Source organism: Eublepharis macularius, chromosome 4 (genome assembly GCF_028583425.1).
Source record: "Eublepharis macularius isolate TG4126 chromosome 4, MPM_Emac_v1.0, whole genome shotgun sequence".
Lineage (NCBI taxonomy): Eukaryota > Metazoa > Chordata > Lepidosauria > Squamata > Eublepharidae > Eublepharis > Eublepharis macularius.
Genome location: NC_072793.1, coordinates 13,440,657 through 13,452,845, shown reverse-complemented (window position 1 = coordinate 13,452,845; position 12,189 = coordinate 13,440,657). Strand labels below are relative to the sequence as shown.

Here is a 12,189-nt window from a genome sequence, read left to right as displayed (position 1 = left end):
AGGACCACTCGGACTTCACTTCCCAGGTAACCTTGCGAGAAAAATCTAGTGTTCTCCATGTGAAGAAAGTCTCTTGTAGCTTTGCTCTGAATCAGTGTCCATTCCAGTGATTAGTATATTTGCCACAGGCATTCGGATGCTGAGTTATCCCAGCCTTGAATATATTAATAACCTTCCAATGAAAACAAAATTATCTGGTTGGGTTAATTGGGCATACCAGAAACTATTTTTTTAATCCGACTGCTTTGGATGAACAGGCACATGGTTCTCAAACATCCATACTAATGCAGCTCTTGAAACCACAGCCATCGAAGTCTGCAGTTTTTAGAACAGAGTCAGACAATGTATGCTCGAACGCCTCAGTTTTCCCCAGGCACAGAGCTCATGTTCTTTTGTGCACACAGATTTTCTCTCTATCATAAAATTATTAGAGACCATGTGCGCAAGAAATCCATGTGGGCTTGATCGCTGGATCAATATGCTAAGCTTTAGCTTGAGAACTTCATAACCATATTGAGTGCCCAGGTTGCATTAACCAAATAGTAAATGGAAAGGGCACAGAGCAGAGCAGGTGCAGTTATTTCACAGGTAAACGTTTTTGCCTTAGAAACAGGTAATGGATGCCTGCTCTGTCAATAATCCATTTGGCTATAGTGGGATTTTATGTGGAAGGACAATTTTATTTGTACAGAGCACAGTGAAGCAACCTAGTTCCATCAGTTTCCCTTACCACACTGCTGTATCCTTAATTCTCACACTATTCTACTACATTTCCACATTTTGTGGTTTGGCTTCAGTTCAGCCTTTAACATCAAGTTAATGAGTAGCCTTATAGTATTAACTCCAATGCAAATTGCTCTCTTCACTGGTTTTCCAAATAAACCTCACACAGAATTGATGAATAACTATTAGTGGAATCCTAAGCAGACCCTTCTAAGACCGTTGACTTCAATTGATTTAGAAGGGTGTAATTCTTTTTAGGATTTCACTATATAGCCCTGACCTGTATGGTCCTGGTAGCCTGATCTTGTCAGATTTCGGAAGATAGGCAGGGTTGGCCTGGCTAGAATTTGGATGGGAGACCACCAAAGGACAGAGTCTTTATGCAGAGGCAGGCAACGGCAAAACACCTCTGCATGTCTCTTGTCTTGAAGGCCCCAGCAGGAGTTGCCATAAATCAGCTACAACTTGATAGCATACACACATAAGGCAATTATATGTTTGAATGTTGAACCATTTGTCTATTATTGACAGATACCATTAATTTTTTCAGGAGGTTCTTTTATTTTCTGGGTACCCTCTGGGTTCATCCTCATATGGTTTCAAGTGAAATTAAAACCAAACTAGGTTTTTGTTTTGGAGAAACAAACTTTGCCCTGACAGTCAAAACACCATCCTGGCTTTGACCCAAGGCCTACAGTTCTTAGATGACCTTTTGCTGAACTTGCCTTGAATTTTGAAATGGTAGAGGGAAAATAACCAGGAATAACTCTTTGGAATTTTCTAGGGGAAAAAATTATGGTGAACTAATTCTGCCCTCTGGTGGAGACGTGCAGTGACACTTTCACAATTTGATTGAAAGTCAAAGTTTTTTGCTGATAAAACAACAATACATTCTTCGGTCTGGTGGCTTTTTGTAGGTGCTGTTATTAAGCAGCGTGATTCCTTTGGGTTTATATCCAGCAGCTGAATTCTAACAAATTTATCGCTTTTGTCAGTATATCAGGGAAAATCAAAGTACTTTTCAGCCTCAGATTCTTCTAATTTAAACTGGGCTCATCTGCCATCAGTGAGTTCATTGTGGAGTGAGGAGGCTGACCCAGTTTCTTTTCACATACTTATGTTTAACTGTTTATGAAGAAATAACAATTGTTCACTTCCAGCAGAGATGAGAAATAGTTCCAGAATTCAGTAGAAGGTTGCCACGAACACATTGACTTGGATCCAGCAGGATATCGCTGCCCCCTCCCTCCTGCTCCAGCCCCATTTGTCCCATGGAATGCTGCCCCCTTGGGACAGGGGACTCCCAGGAATAGCATGAAGGGGAGACTGGAGGTCTGCAGTTGGAAGCTGGGATTTGCATAAGTTGCTCCCCACCCCCCTCCAAATTTGAAGAAATTCTTCGCTGGATCCAAGCCACTGTGAGATCGTAAGAAAATGACATCTTATGTGTGTCAGAATATTACCAGTGCTGTCTTAGAATACAGCATCCTTGTAATGTATTAAATGACAGGTAGTTTTTGCAGTTATGATGCATCACTTCTTCTCTGTGAATATTTCTTAATTACACTGTTCTTTGAAATAAGGAACATGAGTCAAGCGTAGGTATGAAGTACCACTTCACTTGTTGGCTAGCACAATGGTCTGCCCCTTCACATAAACAAATCTGACACATTGAAAACAAGTATGCCAGGGAGGGGAGCTAAGGTCAAAATTACTCCCTGGCATCTAATGGTTTTCTATGAAGAGGGTTTTTTTTAAATATGGAGGAACATCCAGTCTTCTGGTCTGAAATGTCTTCTGGTCCAGGCAGAAACAAACTTACAGAATCCTAATTTTGAGATCAGTGCCAACATTCCAACGGATTTAAGTAAGAAGAGATTTATTTTTTCTGTAAAGAATTAAGGATATGAAGTGTACTCTATCTTAAAATCTGTTATTTAGAAGAATATGCATAGAAGAAATAAAGTATATGAAATATATGAAGGGTAGCATGCAAATAAAAACAAGAGTGTCAAGCTTAACACATAGTATAGAAAATTACTTTGAACTGTCTAGCATCCTGTTCCTAAACTGCAATATTTTGACTTCTACTCCATTATGACTTACCTATAAAACCCATATCAGGTATTTTTGTAAAGCAGTTTCAAGCACATTTGCAAGAAACTTCCGCCATTTTGAGAGAACTATAACGGAAACAAAGAAATAAATGGTTTGCATGTGTTTAGCCTGATCCAACTCCCATTTATTTCTGCCTTACTGAATGAAGAGAGATGCAAAAACACCATCACTGAGAGCAGCCCATTATTATGTGTCTTAATATTGGTGACCATGTGAGAAATGTGATACAATCAGGGCTTTTTTTCAGGGGGAACACAGGGGAACGGAGTTCCGGAACCACTTGAAAATGGTCACATGGCCGGTGGCCTCGCCCCTTGATCTCCAGACAGAGGGGATCTTAGATTGCCCTCCGCGCTGCTGAGCGATGTGGAGGGCAATCTCAACTCCCCTCTGTCTGGAGATCAGGGGGCGGGGCCACCAGCCATGTGACCATTTTATCCGAGGGCAACCCACTGAGTTCCACCACCTCTTTTCCCAGAAAAAAAGCCCTGGATACAATTAACAGTGCAACCCTAAGGAGAGTAACATCCTTTGTAAATCCATTGAAGTCAGTGGTCTTAGAAAAGTATGTTTAGGATTGCATTGTACGTTACTTCATTTGGCCAACAACTATGAGAAGGAAAGGACATTTCAGTGGCCATTTCTGAAAAAATTGGCTGAAGCTCCCCTTGACTCTAGAGTTGTAATATATTCATCTGCCCACTGGAATCAGACCTCTGGGTTAGCATTTATACATAGCATTTTGTAATGGAAATAAAGGCATGCACTGGTTCTAACATTCGTTTGTCTTTCTTTCCTTCTCATTGAAGACATGACTATGGATGAAGTCCGAGAGTTTGAACGAGCTACTCAGGAAGCCACCAACAAAAAAATTGGGATCTTCCCTCCTGCAATATCCATCTCTAACGTCTCCCTCCCTTCTTCGATCCGCAGCGCTCCTTCTAGTGCTCCGTCTACGCCTCTATCCACAGATGCACCTGAATTCCTAGCAGTTCCCAAAGACCGACCACGAAAGAAGTCTGCCCCAGAAACTCTCACGCTGCCAGATCCAGACAAAAAAGCTCTTTAAATCCAGCATGTTTTCTTATGACAGACCATGACTATTTGTAAAGCTTACAGCCCTTGTTTCATTTAAACAAATTTGACCAACCTAGAAGAATGACTCCCTCCCCTCCCTTGGCTTGTCCCTTAAACCAGTCGGCTAAATGCATGCAAGGACGTAGTTCCTGTGCTCTGATTCCCAAACTAAAGCTCTAAGCCATATGACAGATGTTGCTATCAACACAAAATTAAACAGCTTGCAAAGGCAAAAAAATCTTTGTAGCAACTGTAGTAAATGCAGATAATTCTTACAGAGAGAGAAACAATATTTGTGATTGGAGATGTTGTGAAGATTCATTAAAGGACACGTTGAAAGAATGAGGGACTGTTTAGGGACAGGTTCAAAGGATAGCACTTCTCGTTTCAAGCCATTAGATATCAATTTCTAAAGTCCATTCTACTCTCAGGCTGAGTGCACCTTAAACAAAACATTGGATCTGCTTCTCACTGAAAAAAACTTGAATACCAACAGTAATTATTTAGACTCTTGTTTTCTGAATATAACTCAGGATGTAGGGTGTAGCCAATGTATGCTTTAAGCTCTTCAAAATTAAAGAACCACTCTGCTGTTGCTCTCATAGTAGTTAATTATATTTTAAGTCCCTTGAACTATTTGTATATTGCACAAAATTTATGACTTATTTGTCTTGTGCATAGTTATAATAATTTTTCTAGAGGAGAGCCTTGTTGCAGAGATAAAAATAGGAATATAGGCAATTAAATTGGCTATGGAGCCCAAATAAGACGAAAGTGTCCAAATGAGGTTGCTGTTATTTATTTATTCGTTTATGTTCATTAATTCAAGCCCTCGGTGTTCTTAGGGGTGGCAACAAAATCGATCAAAATCCTGATCCAAAAGCCTGTTTAAAATCAAATTAAAATGTCACTGTTTTTGACAGGATTTTGATCAGATACTGAACTACTCTGTCCTGACAGGTGTAACGTTCTGCTAATGGCTGAGAAGATTGGTCAGCAAGTAATTGGAAGGTGTTTCTTGTACGCAAGAAAATATGTAAGGAAAGGGCAGAATCTGAGCCCAGGCGATGCTTCTGTGGGACATTGCCTGGGCTTTTGAGCCTCCAGCCCACTTTCGGTTTGAAAGACAGAATCTTTAGGTATCAAAGTAAGACGTTAAAGAAGGAGGGGAACACAGGAAGACAAAACAAAGAGGCAGGCTCTTCGTCTTAACAGTTCCCACTTCTCCTTTTTGTGCCTCTTCCCAATTTACTGCCAGAAACTCCCTATTTCCTGAAACTGCCAAGAAGGAACAGAACACACAGGGCCCTTGAATGCTTTGTTGCCATTTCAGGTCAAACCACAGCTTCATGGGTCTATAGCTCCCCAGCTCTTGCCAGAAACAACAGGGGAGGAAGACAGAGAAAAGGTCTTAGAAGAAGAATAGCCATCTGTGGTCATAGTGAGAGAAGCTCTTGAGCTTTGAAAGCAGGCCCCTTCAAGGGGGAAGGGTAACTTGGTCCATTATTTTCCACTGCCTTCTCAAAGTGGCAAGATGGCAAATTTAACTGTGGACCAGGGTTTTAGAATAGCGTGTGGTCCTTATTCCCCTGCATTTGCTAGTGAGAGAGATATAATTGTGCTGTAGTGTTTTCAGTTATACCAAGGATTCTAAAGCTTTGTCATAGGAGGCTTCCTCAACTCCAGGCAAAAACAAGACTCTTTAACAGGCAGGGTCTGACGTCCATTCCATCTTGTAAGCAAAATCCTGTGGGAAGTTCTTTCACTTCCAGTCCTCAGCAGCACCCCGCACCAGACAGTTATCCTAGCTAAGGCTAATTAGAAAGCTGGGGCCAAGGGTGGATGTACAAAAGTGGGCTATGAGGTCAGAAAGGAGTTTGTGCCTTCTTAGGGGAATCTCTTTCCCATGCTGAAAAATCTGGAACAATATTAGAATGCTGAATCCTGGCTAAATTTCTGAAAAGAAGTGAAAAAATCCCTCAACAAGTATACCTCTTCAGCCAAAACTGGCATCAGATAGCCTATAAGCCTTTGATCTAATTAAGGGCATGAGATGGCTATGGTTGCAGCCTACTGAATTCAGGGGTAGGAAGGGATACCTCATGTAATTAGTTGACCTACCTACATTCAACAACTTAATATACAGGTCTCCAGTCCTTGTTTTACAGAGCACAATAACGCTTACAAGGGGATGAGAAAGTAATTTGGAGATCTCCCAGTGGTAAAGAAGTAAGAAAGCTGTCAGCCTCCGAGCTGCTCCTTTAATGTTAAGTAGATCTTAAGAGTTTGTTCGTCTCTTACCTATGGTAAGTAAAGGAAACTGCAATGTGCAGCACACCTTAACATACACCTGAAAAAGAGACGCGATCTCACTGTCCTGTTAGTAGCATCACCCTTCAGTCTCAGGAATTAGTATCAGACAAGGGAATTGCTTCCCTATGTCACCACTTTAAAAAATAGCCATTTCCTTTCCAGACATATTTTTCTGACCACTGTCCAATTACTGAATACATAATTTGTTCAAAACGGTGTGTCTAATCCTTCATAATTTTTCTAACAAATGCTTTAAGCATTCAACCCTTTCTAAGCTATATCGGGCCTTGCTGTGAGTGGTGAATATCTCATAAGTTTTTGGTTGTAATGAGATTATACACTTGTACGGTCAGAGGCATATAGAAGTGTAGATACAGACCTCAGGGTTTTAAAACTATCTTTGCATAATGAAAAATAAAATTAGTGGGTATGTTTCTAGCAAGCATGGTAGCATGATTTTGTGTGTTTAAAGGTATAACTGACTAAAGCCTTCCATCAACTTTCCAGTGGCTCCTTATTTAAATATTAGATACAAAGGTGAACGTTTAGAGGTGCAGTGTTAGCAATGGAAGGGTAGGTTGGGAGAACAGACTGCACCGTGTGTAGATGCAAGTTTCAGAAACCCAATGGCAGCCTAATCAGTAATTCTTGATAAGCATCCCACTTAGCTTCGTATCTTCTTTCAATTATTGTCCATGTTTTATTTCTCCTCCCTCTTCAAAACCCAGATGCCCCATACCACTGTCATAAAACCATTTTTCCTCCTATTCCCAGCTTTTCTGAATACAAAACTACCCTAAATTTGCATGTGATTATAGAGAACAGACATGTATTACCACTAAATAAATTGTGGTGATCTCTATGTACATACAAATATATATATAGATATCCTTTTTCCAACGTTTCGCACAAATCAATAGGAGAAGACATTACGGAGTTTTTTTTTAAAGTCTCACTTCCTATGGTATTATTGTATGACTTTGACTTGAGAATTAGATCAGGCATATGCGTAACTGGAGAAACATCCGTTTTAAGGAAGAGGGTAGTTAAAAGATTGCATAGTACAAATGTGAAAAAGAGGAAGATAATCAGCTTGCCATGGAAAAAATAATGGCTCTTCGGTGATACCTCCTCCACAGAATGCTGTAGCTGTAAGCGTTTGTTCAATTTAGTTATGCTGTCAAAATTTGGTGCTTAACACAAAACAGTTCTAATCTATTGCATGATAGCTAGCACAATCCATATCTGCCTCCTGCTTCCTGTCTTTATACTGATGGGGGCTAACAAAAACAAAAATTATTACATTACTGGAGGATGGAGTGATTGTATGTCCTACGCTTTTCATGGACTGCACAAAAATCCTGTGTCATACTCGTTTTTCCTTCCTCGCTTTTGCCATTAAGCTATCAATAATTATTTATTTAATGGCTTTCCATTGTCTTTTCTGTCATATTATAATATCTGTTTTTTTAAAAAAAATATTTCCAACGCAAGAGTAAATAAATCAAATTTCTATCATATTTTTGTTGCACTAAAATGTCTTTTATACAAAAAAGTTTGGGTTTCATGGCTGATTTGTCTCAATTAATTTGTACAAAATCTGCTGTATGTTTTTAGGTGTGTTTGCGAGGAACAGACAAATCTGTCTGTGAACATTTATATTATTTGTATTGTGGAACAAAGTCATTGTAGTTGGCATTATGTTTAAAGTGCAGTGCAGCAGAGCAAAGCTAAAATGTTATTACACTGCAGTGGTAAAGTCCCTTCGCCCCTCCCCATGACTGGCAAATTGTATATGTTGAAGCGGTGCCGGAGACATTAAGAAGTGGATGCTCTAAAGCCCGTGTACTTTCTTCAGTGAACCATTCCTGCCCTGAAGGCAGGTTCCAGAAATTGTCCATGGAGACTTCCCAGTCTTGTTATTACACTCCAGCAAAATAGATTCATCAAAGAAAGAAAGGGCCTTCTTTCTTTTTTACTGTGAGACTCTCCATAAGGACAGATCCAAACTTTACGTGCTTGCTGCAGGAAACATGCCGCGATTATATTTGCCACATAAAGCGTAACCGACATGCATGATATTTAGAAACCTGATTGGCCCAAAAGTGCGTAAAGACATGGCCGTGTATGTTATCCTTGTCTCTGGTGTAGGCATTGCATTCGTCACATAATGTGTTGAGGCAGCCTAGGATACAGTTATGTTCTGCTACTCTTCATACATGAGTCTCTCCTGCCCATGATACCATTGTCTTCAACAAGACCAAAGAGGAGAATAAATCTATACAAACAAGGCACTTAATCATGCTTCTGGGCTGTGATCCTCACATTGTAGAGTAGTTGCACAGTCTTCAGTGGTACTTCTCCAAAAGAACTGGAGACAGCCATCTTCAGTCTCATTCCAATTTCCCTTTTAGTAGATGATGTTCAGTCCTTATTGGAAAATTTAAAACCTTTGTTAATTGGAGAACCAAAAACAAATGTTCTGTGGTTTTAAAATTGAACAGTAATAACAGAAGCCATGTTCCTGTAATAATAATATATTGTGGTTTGCTGCACTAGAACTTTAAAACACATTGCCATTTAAAATACATCAAATGTTTGCACTTTGTATCTGCTAGTAAATGCAATGGGAAAATACATGAACTTGTCATGTGGAAGTTACTAACTCATTACTCAAACTTAATTTAGATGTCTTAAGTTTCATAAAGGCTTGCAGCTAAACTACTCTTGACTGTTTTCCCCCCTTTAATGTGGACAGCATGGTCTTTGAATTAGTCCCCTCTACTTTTGAATGTTACTTATAGAAATGAGTTTGTGTTTCATTTCTGTGGCAATCCTTGTGACTTTGAATGTTGTGTATAAATAGTATTTTTTGTTTTTGTTTTTTTGCTGATAGGGTTAGTGTTAACATTGGTTAGGTGAACCAGTTCCATGAAAGGAGGACCAACGGCCCCGTGTTAAAGAACGCAAGGCTAAGCAGTAGGATCTGAGTCTTATCGTTACCATCCACACCACTTAGTTGTTGTTTTGCAGTTATTTATTATTGTTTTCAAATTTGCTTTTTCTTACATTCTGTTGTAAATAAACTACCAAGCAATCTTTCAAAGACTGCCTGTTTTCTTTCTATGAATTCATTCAATAAGTTATTTTTCTCTCTCTTCAAATCCTCTTTGTAGAATCCTGTAATGGGACAATACCAGATTCGCTGAAACTTTATAAAGCTTCCAATTCATACGTTCACTAATGCTTTAGGTACCTCAAAATTACAGCTACAAAGTTACAATGGGTGACAATTTCCATGCCACTCTGAACTTTGTTGCAAATCTAGCTAGAACTTCTACTGGAAACGGACCACTGAGTTGAGCTTCTGATGGTTCGCAGCACAAGCCTGCCTGATGACTACCTAAAATAATCATCAGAGATTCTCTGGGATAGAGACCTCAGCTCAGTAGACTTGGGGAGTCAAGAGTGCAATTATTTCTACTGGTTGTATTCCATTTGATCAAATAAGAAACCCACATGGGTGAGAAGTCTGGAGTCTTTGTTTCCTTACGATTGTTGACCATTGACAATTTTCATCTGTATTTCCTTGCATATGCAAGATGAATTGTAGTCTTCCACAGGAACTGGAGAGGCATGTGCTATATCAGTGGAGAACCAGAACCAAACTAGATAAGATAGCTGCAGTTTCTATTTTCAGCTCTGCCCCCATTTGCTTATAAAGTGAGGTTTGGTGAGTTCTACATTTTTACTTATTTGCCTTATTTACTTTATTCATACCCTGATTCTCTTCCTGATAGGGACCCAAAGCAACTCCCATTGTTCTCTTCTTCATTTTATCCTCACAAAAACCCTGTTAGGTATGTTAGCCTGAGGGTATGACAGGCCCAAGGTTACCCAGCGAGCTTGCATGGCAGAGGGGGGATTTGAACCTGGGCCCCCCATATCCTGGTTCTGTGCTCTAGCCACTATGCCACACTGGCTCTCTTTTACACTCCTCCTGTGCTTTACGTTCTTAAATTTTATCACTTGAGGATCTTTGCTCCAAGACCAACTCCAGTGTCTGAAGGAGAAAAGTTCTTGGCCTGACAGATCATGGGAGATAAAGCACAAAATTTACAGAGGTCTGATGACAAGATTTATACGTTTTCAGTTCAGGGGGGGGGGAATTAAAAGATGTTCCGGCATCCAAGATTGAGTTTATACTCAAAGATGGCCAGTGCCTCTGTGACTACTGTTGGAATAGGCGACTCAGCCTGCCTTTGGACACTGGGGGGTGCTGCATGCCTCTTTGAATGTAATGTATAAGTCTAGCAATCTGCCACTCTCTAGTCTAAGGTGGGAACGCCTACTGACTCCTCCTCTCTTGCCTCTGTGCCTCTTGGGAGATTTCACACCTTCCCTCATGCTCTTCCAAGAGAAAGATGTAAAGCCACCATGCTCCTCATGGAGCCCTTCTCTTTGTCCACAAACCCTCTTCCAGCCTCGCTGCCTATATTTTCAGGCAGTGGTATTAGCTTAGAGAATGTAACTCTTTAGATAGATCTTTCCCTTGATATTACCAGAAGATATTGCTATGGAGAAATCTGCTACAATAAACTGTAAGTTCTATCTTTCTATGAATTTTGTCTGAGGATTAATTAATGCACGTTTGTGAGGGTTTAAACGCTTCTGACTAAATTACTCTGCTATGTTACTCTGCTAAGTTACTAAACTAAATATATAAAATACCATAAATCTCTAACAACTACTACCATTCAGGTACAAGCCAAAATATTTATTCATAACCTAATGCAGGTACCATGGACAGCCAAAAAGACAAAGAAGTGGGTACTAGATCAAATCAAGCCGGAATTCTCCTTAGAAGCTAAAATGACAAGACTAAAGCTATCGTACTTTGGTCACATCATGAGAAGACAAGATTCTCTGGAAAAGTCAATAATGCTGGGAAAAGTGGAAGGCAGCAGGAAAAGAGGAAGACCTAAAACGAGGTGGCTTGACTCAATAAAAGAAGCCACGTCCTCCAGTTTGCAGGATCTGAGTAAGTCTGTTAGAGAGAACTTTTTGGAGGTCTTTCATTCATAGGGTTGCCATAGGTCGGAAACGACTTGATGGCACATAACACATACACACACACACAATGGAAGAAATAAATAATACCGTGCATCCTTAAAGCACAACTGGTTTAATCCAAGGACAAACTGAGCTGGGTTTAGGGGATAAGAATATGAGGAGGAAAGTCCATTATATCAATACTGGGTAGCTACTGGAACACTATACGATTATGTGTTCACACTTGTAAACCTGCTTCTACATTCAAACGTCTAAGATCTAAGTGCATCTCAGCTGCTAAGAGTTTTTGATGAAAATATAGACAAAAGAACCGAGTATATTTTACTATAGTATAAAGTGATGGCATAGTACTGACATCTTTGGACAGAAACATGCAGTTTGGAAGGTGGCAAATACATACACAGCACTTCCTCATAGGACAAAATGTACACCATGTGTGATTAATGCACACACTTGCCTATTTTGGTGTTTCTATATGTGCTGGCAATCTGTGACCAGCTGCGACTTCCCAAGCTATGTAGGCACAGCGAAAAAGAGACTGGGGTTGCAATATTGTTATGAAGGATCTCCCATCCCCTTGCAGCACCTTTTTGGGGGCACAGCAAGCCAGTGGGGAAAGGGAGGTAAAAATTGTTTCTGCAAACTTTCTATATTTGCAGAAACTTGGATCCAATCCAATCTGTCTTACATCAGTAAAAGCTGTGGCTTTGGGTTTCAAAAGAACCTTCAGCCAAATTGCTTATCATATTAGTATGACAAAGGAGGCTTAGTCTTTACTGAAATACAGTCAATATAATGTTATGTTTTATATTCAGATACCTCATGAAATTATTAAAAGTCTGCTCTGGTTCCCATTAAAAGTTTGTGTCCCAGAAAAAGAAAGAA

The 12,189-nt window shown here is 39.9% G+C and overlaps 1 protein-coding gene across 1 annotated transcript in view; it reads left to right on the top strand.

Moving 5' to 3' along the window:
- Window positions 1-5,966, top strand: part of PITPNC1 (phosphatidylinositol transfer protein cytoplasmic 1) — a 242,459-nt gene extending 236,493 nt beyond the window's left edge. Inside the window, exon 10 of the mRNA XM_054976296.1 lies at window positions 3,651-5,966. Within this exon, the coding sequence (XP_054832271.1) occupies window positions 3,651-3,910 (260 nt within the window). The 3' untranslated portion in view covers window positions 3,911-5,966. The remainder of the gene's footprint in view (window positions 1-3,650) is intronic.
- Window positions 5,967-12,189: the final 6,223 nt, after the last annotated feature.